This window comes from Ahaetulla prasina, chromosome 2 (genome assembly GCF_028640845.1).
Source record: "Ahaetulla prasina isolate Xishuangbanna chromosome 2, ASM2864084v1, whole genome shotgun sequence".
NCBI classification, from domain to species: domain Eukaryota; kingdom Metazoa; phylum Chordata; class Lepidosauria; order Squamata; family Colubridae; genus Ahaetulla; species Ahaetulla prasina.
Window position 1 is genome coordinate 281401386 of NC_080540.1, and position 17295 is coordinate 281418680.

The 17295-nt window shown below is 38.8% G+C and overlaps 1 protein-coding gene and 1 non-coding gene across 3 annotated transcripts in view; both read left to right on the forward strand.

Moving 5' to 3' along the window:
• The first annotated feature begins 1471 nt into the window (after positions 1–1471).
• Positions 1472–17295, forward strand: part of ZFR (zinc finger RNA binding protein) — a 49693-nt gene continuing 33869 nt past the window's right edge. Inside the window, exons 1-5 of one of the 2 annotated variants that reach the window (XM_058170281.1) lie at positions 1472–1710; positions 1840–1924; positions 10371–10653; positions 14575–14713; positions 16457–16675. In XM_058170281.1, coding sequence (XP_058026264.1) covers positions 1674–1710; positions 1840–1924; positions 10371–10653; positions 14575–14713; positions 16457–16675 — 763 coding nt within the window. In that variant the 5' untranslated portion in view covers positions 1472–1673. The remainder of the gene's footprint in view (positions 1711–1839; positions 1925–10370; positions 10654–14574; positions 14714–16456; positions 16676–17295) is intronic. The other variant, XM_058170283.1, reaches the window with a different exon arrangement.
• Positions 9251–9390, forward strand: LOC131193768 (small nucleolar RNA SNORA66). The gene has a single exon (XR_009154020.1). It is a non-coding gene; the product is annotated as a small nucleolar RNA SNORA66 (small nucleolar RNA).

A 17295-nucleotide genomic window follows, 5' to 3' on the forward strand; every position in this document is an offset into this window, starting at 1 on the left:
TTTAAATGTTGTTTTAATTGTATATATTTTGTTTTATCGTTGGCTGTACACCGCCCTAAGTCCTTCGGGAGAAGGGCAGTATAAAAATTTAATAAATAATAATAAATAATAAAATAACAGTGAGTGAGAATTGATTCTAAGAGGGGAAAAAATTAAGAAACACTTTAGACCATAGAGACAACTTGTTCAGAACAACAGGAACCTCATGAGCCATATTTTAGTGAATTCTCTAAAGCAGGGGTTCCCAACCTGTGGGCCACAGCCCACTACTGGGGCAAGGTCTATTTGCAACCACACCTTGTGAGCGCGGGCCCCCCACTCATGCAGCCCAGTTCCCTTCTCTTCCCCACAGCCGGGCCAAGCCACAACGGTTAGGGACTGCTGCCTTAAAGTAAGACCTGTTTTTTAAAAAATACTCCCTAATCCTATGCCCAGCCACACATATAGTTACAAGCATTCATCTAATGACCATTTGAAGTTACAACAACACTGAATAAAGGGAATAAACGGTCTTCATATTTACAACCCTCCTGCTGCTGGAAGAATGTTCATCACAGATTAAGAGCAATTGTTTTCAGAATCCAGTATAAATTAATAATAAAGACCCAACTCCCTACCACCTCTTCAGTCTCTAAAACTGATTATCAGCGCAAGGAATACTGTATATAAACTTATTCTACTCCCCTCCAAACTTATTTAATGTGGGTTGGTTGAAGGTTAGAATGTTGCAAGAATGTCATTTATATAAGCAATCATTTAATGCGTTAACCCAGTCATTTTTAATGAACCATGTTTCAAGAAGCAATGATTTAATACAATGTGTGAATCCAGCGTTAGCAATATATATATGTGTGGGTAAAGGTAAAGGTTCCCCTCGCACATACATGCTAGCCATTGCCGACTCTAGGGGGGGGTGCTCATCTCCGTTTCAAAGCCCAAGAGCCAGCGCTGTCCGAAGACGTCTCCGTGGTCATGTGGCTGACATGACTCAATGCCAAAGGTGCACGGAACACTATAACCTTCCCACCAGAGGTGGTCCCTATTTTTTCTACTTGCATTTTTACGTGCTTTTGAAACTGCTAGATTGGCAGAAGCTGGGACAAGTAATGGGAGCTCACCCTGTTACACGGCAGCACTAGGGATTCAAACCACTGAGCTGCCGACCTTTCAATCGACAAGCTCAACATCCTAGTCCCTGAGCCACCGCATCCCTGTATATGTGTATATATGTGTGTGTGTGTGTGTGTATATGTATATGTATGTATGTATGCATATATATATATGTGTGTGTGTGTGTGTATATATGTGTGTGTAAATATATGTATATGTATATAAAGACATTTTTCTTAACATAATCAGCTTGAATGCCGAGAGGCCATTACACCTAATGAAAACTACATTTCCCAGGTGGCTTCACGCATCCACGCTACGATCTAGCGTAAGTAACCCGGCAGACGAACTACATTTCCCGCCGGTCTTTTCTCGCCCGTCCCAAGCGGCGCATGCGCTGCGGCGAGGCCTGGCTCCTTCACATCGCCGTTGGAATCGTGTCGGTGGATGGTGCGAACGGGTACCCGCGAGGCGGCTTAGCGATCGCGCGCGACGGCGAAAGACTGTGACCCATAGACCGAGACAGTTTTCAACCCCGCCGCCATTTCGGTCAGCCCGGCTCCATGATTCCCATATGCCCGGTAGTCTCTTTCACCTATGGTAAGTAACGGCCTCGGGCAAGCCGCGGGGGGGGGAGGGGAAACCGGGGGGGGGGCGCCTCGCCTCAGGAATTGTTTCTAACGAGGCCCTTTTTCTCTCCCGTCCTGCACGCCATGTCGTCGCTTGCAGTGCCCAGCCGGCTGGGGGAAGATGCCAAAATGGCCACCGGCAACTACTTCGGATTCACCCACACCGGGGCCGCCGCTCAATATAGGTAAAGGCGTTTCGTTCTGTGGCGGGGAGGCCCGGGAGAGAAGGCGGCTGACCCCGCCCCAGCCTCGTGTGGGGCTGTTGGTGTTGGGCGCGCGGAAGGCCGCGCGGGGAGGCGCAGGCGTCCGAGAAGGGACAGGCTTGGCTCAGTCTCGAGCGCCCGGTCGTCCTCGCCTGCATGTTTCGGAGCCGGCCGAGCCCCTTCCCACCCCCACCCCCTTAGTCAGGATTTGGGGATCGTTACTCACCTCCGCTCTCATTCAGCCGTCCCCCCACCCGGGGGCTGCGAGCAGGGAATGCAGCACAGCCGGTGGATGCTGTGAGGAGACTCCGTCGCTCAATCCACGTCCCTGCAGCCCTGGAGCCGCTTAAATGGCGTCAGGTTTCCGACCCGAAGGCGTTTTGCCCGACTTCTCCCAAAAGTGCGTTTCTTCCCGTTGAAGGTCAAAGAACTTGGGTCCCCTGTGCCTTTTGGTGTACACCTTAAATGGCTTTCCCGATTTATGTGTGCGCACCCTTAATACTAGCTAGTGACTGGCGAACGACCTTTAAAAATAAAAACAATTTCCCACCATGAACACAAACATTGAAATGTGGAGTCCTTGGAGCTACCACCTCAGGTCATCAAGCAGTAAACAATTGAGGAATTACCAAGGAGAAAGCAACCCCACCCCCCACCATCACTGAAGGGGCGAGCTACTTTATATAAATGGAGCAAATCCCACTTGTAATTCTGAAGATGTTATTTAGCTGGGTAATGAAACATGAAAACAGCCAAGCTCCACAATTCAATCCTGAGCTACGGATCTTTTTGTTCTTAACATGAAAATATAAAATCACTGTTTCTCATACCATTCCAGGAAGAATACAGTACAAAACCAAAGTTCCGTAGTTTTGAAAGGTCATCCATGTCTATGCTGAATTAATTTTCAGCAAGTTTACCCCCCTCCTAGAAAATTTGGTCTTATAAATTATAAAATTTTTAGAGATACTTTGGAAAGGCAGCTTTTTATTTGAAATAGAGTGGGACTGGAATATCATACTTTGTCTTATATTTTATGTACATACTATGTACATAAAATATATATGCAGGATAGAATTGTTTATGTAAATATGTTTATCATTTATATACTCTGGCAAGTATTCAGTTAAAACATTTTCTAATTTTATATTTGTAAATATCTCCATACTTGAAGTCTTAAATCACAAAAGTGGGTAGGGAACATCTTAGAAATAGGCCTTGCTCCATCTTTATAAACGGTAGACAAGCTAATGAAGCATTTATTAACTACTACTACTACTCATTTCTCCTTTTGATACTGGCATTGCAAAATGATGGTAACAAATACTTTGTTTCATTTATTTATTAATCAAATTTATATAGCTGTCCATCACATCAAAGGTGACTCATGTTGTGGCAAAACAATCATATTGTGCCTATCCTCTGGAACCTTTGGTGATTGCAGGGTAATTTATTTTTCTGTTACATTTGTAATAATGGTGGCAATGTTTTACAATACAAGTGGTATTTCCAAGTTCACAATGTTTCTTGCTCAAAACACATGTGGTATGGTCAGAATACAAATATCAGACCAGATTATTTCAATAGCATTAATTTCACCTTAGTTCAGTGGTTCCCAACCTTTTCTTGTTTGAGGCACAACCTTTTCTTGTTTGAGGCACCCTTGGAAAGCCTTTCAAAAGTTCCCGGCACCCTTATAAGGAAATAGATATTTAAAATCTCCGTAGCTCAAAAGTTCCCGGCACCCTCAAAAGATCTCACGGCACCCCTTAGTGCCGTGGCACACTGGTTGGGAACCACTGCCTTAGTTCATGAAGTTGTTTTCATGTAGATTTGAATATTTTTTAAAATTTGAATTTGGGGTAAATTAAGGGAAATTGCCTTGCAAGTTTTTTTAACTGAATGTTGACAAAACTTTATTTTTTTTGTTTTATTGATTTTAGAAATATATTACTTTTACTTCTAAGATATTAGAAGTGAAAGTATTAAATAGTATTTAACAGTAGGCCCTGGAAATATTTATAGTAAACGCGTGTTTTATTTATTTATTTACTTACTTACTTTTATGTTTTTACTCCACATATTTTACTCCAGACTGTATTAAAAGTATATATTGTTAGCGGAAAAATAATCTGAATTTGAAAACAGCTTTTGTTCACACAGAGGATTGTTGATTATGCAATAAGATAATCCTTTGCTAATTAGTAATAAACAAATGTGTTAATCACTATGGTAATTTCTGGTTGCTTGCTCTAATTATCAACAACTATTAAAATAACTAAGAAATCATTTGGTTAAAATAAACAAAAAGTTAATATGTTTCCATTGGTTTTATAACTGTTTCCTTGGTTTATTACTCATTTAACAAATTGGGATTTATTCTTGAGTTATGATTCTTGGCTTGCTGCGAAGTGACAAACTAGAAATTTATCTTTGGCGGTAAAGCTACTTGATAATTACCACTTTGGCTTAACTGCTCCTAATGGCAGCAGGAGCAAATTGCAACTATTGAGCAATATATCTTTTTTGGCTGGTATTCATTAGTCATAATTATGGCATATTATTGAATTCAAACTGACCAAAAATAGATCCTGGATTTTTGTTTGATTTCCTCTTTGCTTTAAAATTTTGCTTTTCATAGACTTCTGAAAGGCTTTGGAAGAGAAGACAAAAAAGTTCTATGTTTAAAAAACATTCTGCACATGGTTTCAATTCTGGCATTAAAATTTGGAATGCAACCCTTTGTATTTCTGAAAAATAACATGGAAAAATTTCAGTATACTTCCTTTGATCTGGTTTCTATCACAGAAAAAGAAGGAATTCTGTAGGAATTGGAGACTTATATTTGAATATTCTGTTCCATATATAAGAATCCAGTGGATATTTTTTTCCAATCATTAAATTAAAAATTGGATTTTCAGGTTGGCAAAACTTCCCAATGCATGTTTCATTTATTATTGAACAAACCCAAAATTCTTTTTCAAGTTCCGTAATTATTAGAAAATTGCTATTGTTAATAGATTCTCCTCATGTAATTACATTAAGCTGACAGTTTAATCAACTCAATTCCTCATTACAGTTAGTCCTTCACTTACAACCTGTCATTTAATGATAGTTCAGATTTACAATGTAATAACAAAGCATGTGACATAAAACTCTCCTCCATGCATGGTGAGGCAGATTGGACATGTATGGGAAGAAACCTGTGTGCTGGGCTGGAGAAACAAAGCTTGCATCTTTGCAATTCCTGCATTATTTGTCCAACCCAGTGGACAAGTTCTCTTCCATACACAGCAGGGAAGGGAACTTCTCCGAAGTATTGCAGAAACAGATCTCTGCATCCCCTCAAAGGAGTTCTTCTCTGCAGGAGGAGGTAAGGGAAACTCCTTCAAATAGCTGCAGAAATGAAGCTTAGCTCCTGAAGATTTGAGCTTCATTTCTGCAGCCTGCTGTAGGCATTTCTTTCTGCTCTTAGGAAGGGCAAAAAGAAATGCTGGCACCTCTTTTGTTTTGTCCCTTAACAGCTGTAACTGGAAGAGCTGGGATTGTATCTGTTGAGTGAAGTTGTTATACAAGCATCTCGGTTAACAACTGCATTGTCAATGACTGAGATTCTGGTTCCAATTGTCATAAGTCAAGGACAACTTGTATATATTCTGAATTTTGTACCCGGTAGAAAACAATTATTGATTTTGATTGAGGGTTTTTTGTTTCTCAGATAGGTTCTAGTTTGAATTTCTCAGAATTACTTAGAAACCCTAAAAAAATTTACTTAGATGACAGTTCTTCATGCAATTATACCACTGTAGGAATACACTCAGAAGCACGAGATAGGCAGCCATTTTGGGTTAATATAAAATGGCTGCTGGAGGGGAAGAGTTTGAATGGACCCTTTCTGGAAGAAAAAATGTTTAAGAGCCTACTTACTCCCACACAGAACATTTTGCATTATGTAACAATTCATTCTTATGTATTGTCTTATGCTGAAGGAAAAAGGGAAGATTCAAGGTCCTGTGATCCCACAATTGGCTTGTTAGTTTGCTTTTACATTCTTGCATCATGGTGATACAGTGCATTAGCCATTGACACACCAGGCTCTCATTCCATCTCTGCTGCATGTGGGTGGATGGGAAAGATAATTAAGTAGATTTTCAAAGACTAAGAAATATGTTAGGTTTTTTTTTTAATAGCCTGTTTGATAGATAGATTTATTGTTGCTTTAAATTTGTTACTGTTCTTGTTACTACATTATATATAGTACTTTATTTTTCATACAAGAACTCAAAATGCAAAATGTATTAGGACTCAAATAATGCAGGAAGCTATTTTAATTATTGCTGTATTCTTCCTGAATTGTGTTACTTTGCTGGGTTCATTGTTATGAGTTGTATTTCAACAGATAGCTGAGGATGAAAAAAGCACACTGTTGTTCCTATTTGTGGATTTTCTGAGTAGAATCATATTTCTTGCAAACGATATCAGTTTTCCCCTGGATCATGGATTTAAGTGTAGTTTGGCATTTTTAAAAACATTAGTTTACAAGACTATGTTTAAATACAGATATTGTACTTTCAAGTCTTGTAATATTCTGTTAATGTAGCCTTATGGTAAAGTAGAATTAGCTCATTTTGTCATGTTTCCTGTCTGATCTACTTGGGAGACTGACAGAAACACCATAGTTAGGTAACACATCATAATTTGAAAAACCACATGACAGTGCAATAGCAGTTTCCGCAGTCCCCCTTACCATTGAAGGACCTTGCATGACTACAGTCTGCAGCTTCCTGCTGGATTCCCCATTCTCCTCATTTCTTGGAAGCCAACAAAGAAGGTCACAAATCACAAAGTATAAATGAATAAACATATAATTGCCTTTTTAGGAATAAACATTTTATTTCAAACAATTGTATTCAGTGATATGGTGATATATTTCTAACCGCTAATAGCAGTTTAAGGCATCTTCTGTATAGCAGTTTGCAAATAACTTGGTGCCATGCCATGCCATGCCTTAACGTAACTACCAGTAACTAGAATTGAACCTAGAGGCATAGTTGTAGCTACAGGATACAGAACTATCAGGAACACTTGTGAATCAATCAAATGCTGTAGTTACCTTGCACATCTTAACTTAAAACACAGACTATATACATACCTTATACTTTTATTAATTAAATAATTTTGCCCCCTTGTTCTTTGGAAATATATTTTAAAAACTAAAACAAACCAAATTTTTATATTTCAGTGTAGGTTTTGTACAAAGACAGTAAGTCTGTGTAGTTTTCATAGTTTATCTGTTAGTAATTCTTCACTGAATTTTGTCAGAATACATGTAATCCAGGGGTGGGTTCCAATTTTTTTTACTACCGGTTCTGTGGGTGTGGCTTATTTGATGGGTGTGGCTTGGTCATGTGACTGAGTGGGCGTGGCCAACTTGAAGTCACTCAGGGCAAGGTGGGGCGGCACCTTGCTGTGAGTGACATCAAGTTGGCCACGCCCACTCACATGACCAATGCTGCAGAGACAGGACGATTTCTCCCGGGGGACAGCCAGAGCTTCGCCGCCACCTCTTCCTCAGAGGAGCTGCCTCCAAGTCCTTGCGAAGGGACACACACACACACACACACACACACACACAACACAACAGACTCACACACAATGTAAAAGCAGCTGCACTTCACCCAAAATGGCCCCTGCAACAAGCAGGAACCTCACACAGCCACAAAAAACTCAAAAACCAACTTTCACACTTTACACATACACAACACAATACAACAGACTCTCTTTCTCTCTCTCTCTCTCTCTCTCTCTCACACACACACACACACACACACACAAAATGCCACATACAGCTTTGTGAGATTTTGTGTGTTTGCGTAGTTAGAGTGAAATACTACAGAAACACACCAAATCTCAGAAAGCTGCACAAATATTTTATTTTATTATTTTATTTTATTTATATTTTTTAGATCAGGGATCTTCAACCTTAGTAACTTTAAGGTTTGTGGACTTCAATTCCCAGAGTTCCTTAGCCATCAAAGCAGTTGCTGACTGAGGAGATGGATTCCAGGCAGGCAGATTCAGTTGCTAGCTGATGCAACTGATGTAAAGTATGGCTTTGCCACCTGTAATCAGGAAAGTGAGGAGAGGGGGATTGGGTGGGCCAGAGGAAAAAAAAAATTTAAAAGGCTCCTCTGACAATCTCAGCTGAAGTTGCTTAATCGAAGCCCAGAAGCTCTTAACTCAGCTGGGATCGCCAGAGGAGCCTTTAAAAACCTTTTGTTTTAAGAACCTCTTCAGCTGAAGAGGTTGTTTTAAAAAAAAAAAGCTTTTAAAGGGTTCTGATGATCCCTGCTCAGCCACACGATCATCAGAGGGTTGTTTTTTGTTTTTTGTTTACTTTTAAAAGCCTTTTTTGGGCTGAAGAAAAGATGCTTTTAAAAGTAAAACAAGAAAACAAACCTCTGATGATCGGGGAACCAGTTTGGGGGCGTGGCCACCCAGCCATTTTTACCGGTTCTCCGAATGCCAGCAGATTTTTACTATCGGCTCTATAGAATCGGAGCGAACTGGGAGCAACCCACCACTGATGTGATCCTCATTTAGCTGCAACAATTCAAAATTATGATAGATGAAAATAAAACTTTGCAACCAACAAAGGCCATTTACAACTTTCATAGGTCTACAAATCAAGCAAAATAACTTTACGACCCTCATAGGTTTCTAAAGCAAAGGAAAGCTAATTATTATGCACAGGCATGGTTTCACTTAGCAACCATTTCACTTTATGATCAAGTTTCTGGTTCCAGTTGTGGTAGTTAAACAACGGTTACCTCTAATAATTTAGGAAACGGGTCTGTAGAAAGTAAAGTTTAATTGGAATGCAGCTTTTATGTAGAGAGCACAATTACTTTGAATAATCAAGAGAATAAAATAATTCCCTTTTATCAGTGCTTCTGTCAATTTAGACATGTTGCAAGTATAGAGAAAAATACTAACTTTCTTAACAAACTGAGCCCATAAAACATTTGCCTTTACTTAATTTATACATTTTCTAGGCTGCCCAACAGCTCTAATACTTTAATACAAGAGTACAGAAGCAGAGTTGTTTGGAATAGGTAGCCCTAATAAATATAATAAAATGTATAATTAAATAAAATATTTCTTACACATAAATAGCCCATGGCCAATATATCCCATGGTAGAAAATCAGGAAGATAAAGGCATAAATGAAATAGCGAATTCTAAATAATATAGTGGTAATACTGGTAAAGACTCTTAAGAGTTTTAAGAGTTTCAAAGTGAAAGATCTTGCAAATTCGATCACTGGCTCTGCATGATGTTGCAGAAGCAAGGGGAACAGATTTGCTAAAACAAAAATGGTAACAGAACCATACCTGCCTTAGAGAAAAAAACAGTACTAAGGCTACTCATTCTGTGCTATAACAAAATTTATTTTTACTAAATAAAAAAGTGCAAATATTCTCTTACTGAATGTCTGTGGGCATTACGTATATTATGCTTAAATACTGTAAAAAGAACATACAGTTATAGAAATATATTGGATATTAGATATAGAAAGATATTCTGTAAATCAGCATTAGGTTATTCAGCATAACTTACTGTATTGTGATATGTGGTCAAGATCTTTGTACACATTTTTTTATTTTTTTCTAATGTAATGTAAATTGAGATTAAAACAAATTAATTTATATTGTATAGTTCTTGCAAATCTGCTATTCAGAGGGAAATAAATATTTTGTTCTTGGAACTGAATAGTTAATTCTTAGTTATATTATTAAACAAATCCAAAATCACCAAGTTGTATACAAAAATTAAGAGCAGGTTCCTATGTAATTTATTATTAGATGTAGAAGGCTGTATGATTCTCAAATGACCTGATGGTTTACACAGTTAAAATGAATTAATTGCAACGCTGCATGAATTTCATGCTTATCTGAAATATATGTCCCTTTCAGCTGTGATTCTTGTCCATTGTATCTCATTCGGTCCTTTTGGAAAGCTGCATTCTTCAATCTAAAAAAAGAAAATTATTAATTTGATGTTATTGATGTATAATATGACTTTATTGTATGTGACATTTTTATAGAGGCTATAAAATTAGGCCTTATTTTAAAAAATTAATAAACCTTTAAAACTTCCCTCCCTCAAATTCAATTTTTTGTAGCTAATTTTAAAGGGTAACTAGGAATCAGTTCCTTTGGTAGATAGACTTTCACTAATGGATGCTCATGATATCACTTAATGTGTACTTTGTTAGGTACAGTAGATCCATAATACTGAATTTTTAATTTAGTTGTCAGATTTACTTTCTCAGATTTACTTAGGCTTGAACAATTTAAGAGCATATTTGCTGGGTATTAGGTTTCATTACTACATAGTGATACTTCTTGGCCTTTTCCTATTACAGCCAACAGCCGGCTTCAGGTGTAGCTTATTCCCATCCAACTACAGTTGCAAGCTACACTGTTCATCAGGCTCCTGTAGCTGCCCACACAGTTACTGCAGCTTATGCCCCGGCAGCAGCAACAGTTGCAGTAGCCAGGCCTGCTCCAGTGGCTGTTGCAGCCGCTGCAACAGCTGCAGCCTATGGAGGATACCCTACAGCTCATACAGCAACTGATTATGGTTACACACAGAGACAGCAGGAAGCGCCTCCACCGCCTCCACCAGTCACCACACAGAATTACCAGGTAAATATATATGGATAAAGTATCATTCACTAATGGTGCAGTTCAGTTTTTTGTTTAATCATGATTTATCGAACAACCAAGAATTTACTTGTGTTGGCTTTCATGCTGGTACCTGTTTGGGGCAGTATTTAGCTTCAGGGTTTAGTGACCATAGCCTAGACAACAAATTTCCTGATGTTTTACCAGCAACTATGGCTGAAATTTTTATAAGCAAGATTATCTATTATGCAGACCATAGGCTACTGAAGTAGGAACTGATTGGACTCCTATCTGCATAGCCAGGTGTCCTGACTTCTGCTTGACCTTTAACCAAACTGATTTCTGATTGGTGTAGATTGGTGAGGACTGGTGTGTCCCATAGAAATGTCAGGAAATCTGTTCTCTAGACCACAGTCATTAAACCCTAAAGTTCAACACTGCCTAACCAAGAATTGTATTTATACTACATATAGTACTTATAATTTCAATGGGTAAATTCATAAAATGTACAAAGCTCAAACAAAGTATATCATGGCTTAGTGTAATAGATATAGATATACCCCAAAGACAAAATTGAGTTAGAAAATCAAGGAGTATATGAAATCCCATGCACCGCCTGCCCCACCACATACATCGGACAAACCAACAGAAGAATAAGTGCACGCATTGAAGAATACAAGAACTCAGTCAAAAAAGAGGAACCAATTTCTTCCCTGGTCCAACACCTTAAAGCCACAGGACACGATATTGACTTTAAAAAGACCAGAACTATCGCCAAAACTGAACACTTTAACAACAGAATAATCAGAAAAGCCATCGAGATAGAAAAACGCCCACACAGCATGAACAAACAAGATGATACCTCCCGCCTACCAGCCATTTGGAAACCCGCCCTTATTGACAAACGAGTCCTTAATATGAGGAATGACACCAGACCCACACTCATGAGGTCCACACAGGATGTCACCACCACACATCCACCCAGAAAGCAGACCCAAACCCACACTGATCAGGAAGCACAACCAAGGACCAGAAGCCAGACCGCAGCTGCAACATTAGCCATTTCAAATCCCTCCAATCCATACATGCAGCAGACTGACACCCACTACGAAGATGTAGCACGACCATGAACACGAAGCCAAACAGCAGCAGTGCAGCTCACCAGCTCAAATCCCCCTGCAACTCAGACTAATCTGAGCACAACCAAGCCCCCACCCAAACAGGACACACCCCCAGCCAATCAGAGCACAAAAAAACCCCCAGCCAATCAGAGCACAGCCAAGCTCCCACCCAATCAGTTCAAACCCCCACTAGCAGTTAAAAAGGAAGAAACAGCTGCAATCACACATTGGTCCCAGAAGCACGAAGCTGAAGCCTGAAGATGACGAATGAGACTTCGTCGAAATGTCGCCAAGACACTTCCAATTTTACGCGGGAGAAAACCCGAATAACCAAAGACCTACATACAAACACCCGCAAAAACCTCAGAAAACAACTATATATAGATATATATATGTGTGCAGGTTTCGGTATGTTCGGGTCTTTTCCCGTGTAAGATTGGAAGTATTTAGGCAATGTTTCGATGAAGTCTCATCCATCATCTTCAGGCTGGTGTTTACAGCTTCGTGCTAGGAGCAATGTGTGATCGCAGCTGTTTCTTCCTTTTAACTGCTAGTGGGGGTTTGAACTGATTGGTTGGGAGCTTGGCTGTGTTCTGATTGGGTGGAGGTGTGTTCTGATTGGTTGGGGGTTTGGCTGTGCTCTGATTGGATGCTGGGGTTGGCTGTGCTCTGATTGGCTGAGGGTGTGTTCTGTTTGGGTGGGGGGACTTGGTTATGCTTAGGTTAGTCTGAGTTGCAGGGGAATTTGAGTTGGTGAGCTGCATTGCTGTTGTTTGGCTTGGTTTGTGGAGGATCTTGCTGATTCTGTCTGTGGTGCCTTTTATATATATATAAACCCCCACTAAAATCCAAGACAGAGAACAAGAAAAGGCAAAGCCCTCCTCCCATATATAAAAGGCACCACAGACAGAATCAGCAAGATCCTCCACAAACACAACATCAAGACAGCATTCTGCAGAAACCGAAAAATATCCACCATCCTAAGAAACCCCAAAGACAAAATTGAGTTAGAAAATCAAGGAGTATTTGAAATCCCATGCACCGCCTGCAGCACCACATACATTGGACAAACCAACAGAAGAATAAGTGCACGCATTGAAGAACATAAGAACTCAGTCAGAAAAGAGGAACCAACTTCTTCCCTGGTCCAACACCTTAAAGCCACAGGACATAAAATTGACTTTAAAAATACCAGAACTATCTCCAAAATTGAACACCTTAACAACAGAATAATCAGAGCAGCCATCAAGATAGAAAAGCGCCCACAGAGCATGAATAAACGAGATGATACCTCCGGTCTACCAGCCATTTGGAAACCCACCCTTATCGATAAACGAGTCCCTAACATGAAGAATGACGCAAGACCCACACTCACGAGTGCCACACGGCATGTCACCACCACACATCCACCCAGAAAGCAGACTCAAACCCACACCGATGATGAAGCATGGTCACCAACCAGAAGCCAGACTGCAGCTGCATCATTAGCCATTTCAAACCCCTCCAATCCATACATGCAGCAGACCATGAAGATGTAGCACGACCATGAACGCGAAGCCAAACAACAGCAATGCAGCTCACCAACTCAAATCCCCCTGCAACTCAGACTAACCTGAGCATAACCAAGCCCCCACCCACCCAAATAGAACACACACCCAGCCAATCAGAGCACAGCCAAACCCCCAACCAATCAGAACACACCTCCACCCAATCAGAACACAGCCAAGCTCCCAACCAATCAGTTCAAACCCCCACTAGCAGTTAAAAGGAAGAAACAGCTGCGATCACGCATTGCTCCTAGAAGCATGAAGCTGTAAACACCAGCCTGAAGATGACGGATGTGACTTCGTCGAAACGTCGCCAAGACAATTCCAATTTTACGCGGGAGAAAACCTGAATAACCAAAGACCTACATATATAAACAGTTTTTCCTTATTAAAAATGGCAATTGGATAAGTATGGAATAAAATGAAAACCTCTTTTTTCTTTGAATACATAATGTTAAAGAACTTTAAAATAATAAAAAATCCTGTGACACGCAGAGGCTGACAACCTCCGAAGGGTGGGGGCGTGGGGGCTACATTCGGACTATAAGACGCACCCAGATTTTCACCCTCTTTGGGAGTAAAAAGGTGCATCTTATACTCCGAAAAATACGGTAATTCTTGAAATAGATTTGATCATGTCCTTCAAAACTTTAACCAATTATTTCAATTTGTAGCTTAAAATATTGAAGGATTGGGTATTAAGCAGTCTTAATGGGAATTAAGGTTGAAGGGTTTTAAGATTACAGTGAAGTATATCATTACCAGATCTTGAACTCAGTCTAATATTTACCTTGTCTAATATTGTCAGGAAATGTATGCTTTCTCAAAAGTTCTGCTCCTTTACTGCTTAATCAGCATTGATTATGCAATAAACATTGATTAAAATAATCAAAATGATTCAGTAGTAATCCATGACTTAAATCCTAGGATAATTAATGTAATTTAAATTTTATAGAAAGAAATTTTATCCTTCCCTCTGGGTAATCCTTAAATTATTTAAACAGCAATGTGTTTTTAAAACCATAAAATTGGGTTGGAAAATAATTGAGAGGAGAAGTAACCAAATTTAGTCTTGGACTCAAAGTTTATTCCAAAAGGGAAAATTCTTGTTTTAGGAAGTTTTAGGAGAGTTTCACAAACCTTAGAATAATTTTTTTAGGAAGCACATGAGCCTGCAAAGATTCCCTCATGTAAATTCCATTATGGCAGTTAATGTACTTTACAACTGAAATCCACATACTGGGTCTTCATCTTTCTCCCATGTATTTCTTCAGGACTCCTATTCCTATGTTAGATCTACTGCTCCAGCTGTAGCTTATGACAGCAAGCAATATTATCAGCAGCCAACTGCAACTGCAGTGGCGGCGGCTGCCCAACCACAGCCCTCTGTGGCTGACTCATACTATCAAACAGGTGAGTTTCAAATCCTTTTCTTTTTATCTTATAATTTAAAAAAGTCTAAATGTTCTCAAAACCATATAATAGTTTATTGCAGGGATTTGGGACTGAGTCTAATTCCTTCCTTAACCTGCTTGGGCACAAGTCTGGGGTTAAGGCATCTGTGAAACCTTTATCATTTTTTAAAAATATTATACTGTTGACTTTTCTGGGTATTATGCTTGGTTTTGTTATATTTTAACTATGTTTTAGTGATATATTTGATACTTTGTAAGCACTTAGAGTTTTTGGGAATAGGATAGCCTTGACAAATGTGATAAATAGCAATAGACTTTATAATGCATTACAGCCTTCCCTAAGCAGTTTACAGAGTCAGCATATTGTCCCCAATAATCTGGGTCCTCATTTTACCAGCCTCGGAAGGATGGAAGGCTGACTCAATCTTGAACTGCTGAGAATCGAACTTAAACAGAATTAGCCTGCAATACTGCATTCTAACCACTATGCCATCATGTTTCTAATAATAGTAGTTTTAGTAGTTCAGTTATTACTTCATTTATTTCTTCACCTTGTATGGCCATATAGCTCATGATGACTCTGTGCCATGTATAAACAAAATAAAAACAATCACTAAAAATACATGTCAAAGGAGCAATACAAATTAGCAGGATGGTAATCAATATGCTATCATCCTTTAGAAATGGGTTTATTTAACACTCTCCTAGTGCCCAGTGAGCAGCCAGATTTTAAGAATTTTACAAAAGGCCAATAGGGTCAGCATCATCTAAATCTCAGGGGTAAGCTGTTCCACCAGGTGGGAACTGAGGAGTAAGGACACTTTCTGAGTCCCATCAGATGGCATTGCTTGGTAGAAGCGACCAAGAGACTATCAGCATTGTTGTATCTGGAAGTTTCATTTTTCCTAGTGCTGAAAGATGTAGCTGAAATGGCAGCAGTCACATTAGAGTTAAATTAGCATTTTGAAAAATTGAAAGATTCTCAGAACCAAAGTAATAATTTATGCCTTCCTCATTCATAGAAAAAGCAGTTCAAATGCACAATCCTAGACCGCTTGTTACTACTTTAAAATTTCCATAAATTAAGAAAGCTTGTAACTTCCTTAAGCAGAGCGCATGCCCAGAAAAGTGTATATTCATATGTTCGTGTTTTGGGGATGAATAGTTAGCAGTCTCTTAATTGATACCTGTGTGAATTTAAAATACACTGTGACCGAAGTGTTTCATTCAGTCTTTTTTAGAAGATCAGTTCATTAATGTAGTGCTATGCTGATAATTTCCAGCAGGTTTTGAGTTTATTAGTATGTCATCCTAACCTTAAGTTAGTATAATCAATCAAATTATATGCCTTACTAAACAAAAGACATTACTGCAAATAGCTTGATTATTAAGTAAGATATATTAAAAAGTACTAGTTACAAACTTTATATTCTCTTAGACATTTTGCAATCTGATTGACAAGTACAATAAAATCTTCAGCCACTTAAACTTTTAAACCACAGGATATCAGCCTTTTCTGCAATTGTGCCTGTACTATTTTGTAGTGGTGGATTTCTTTTTCTGAAATATTATAAAACATCTAAATGTTATAAAAATACATATTTATGGAACCTAAAGATAGGATAGGATTTGTACTCTTATTTTTATTTTAGTAATAAGATAAAAAAGGAAATTGCTTTTTAATATTACAGCTTGGAGAATTCTTGATTTTAATGTGTAACTTTTTTTTGCTCTTACTTAGCTCCAAAGGCTGGTTACAGCCAAGGAGCTACTCAGTACACTCAAGCCCAGCAAACTCGACAGGTAACAGCCATAAAACCAGCCACTCCGAGTCCAGCTACTACTACGTTCTCTATATATCCGGTATCTTCCACTGTGCAACCAGTTGCTGCTGCAGCGACTGTGGTTCCCTCATATACCCAAAGTGCCACGTATAGTACAACAGCAGTTACATATTCCGGTGAGTAATGCCTAAACAGGACAGAAATGATTTGTCAGGTTATATAATGGAGAAGTCAAAGCTATAAAAATATTGCATTGACATACCTGACTTTTGTAGAAAAACTAGATTTTACATCCAAATTACATTGGAATGTTTACGGTACTTTATATGATGTGCAGATTAATCCTGTGCATATTTACTAAGAAGCGAGTTGGATTGTGTCAGGGCCTCCTTTGAGATAATTATGGAACGCAGCTTTTAGATTAGTTTTGGTCCTGATATGACTTGGTAAAAACAAGAAACCAAATTCTGATTGGCTTAGCTTAATCCGTAGCAGATATGGTATGCATACCTATTAAAAGTTATAGTGGTACACATAATGATGAAAAATATCTTAGATAAATATATTCAATATATTATAAGGTGTAAATTATTTTATAAATAATCAGAACCAAATTAGATTATTTCTTAACATAGCCAATTAACTCATGTTATTTAGATTCATTATAAATTGTATTTATAATGCTTTGTGGAATTATTTGGTACTGTAGTGATTCCGGAACAAAATAGTGCTGGAAACAGGATAATAGGAGGTTAATACATGGATGGAACAGAAAAATCTTAAATCTTTAATCCTT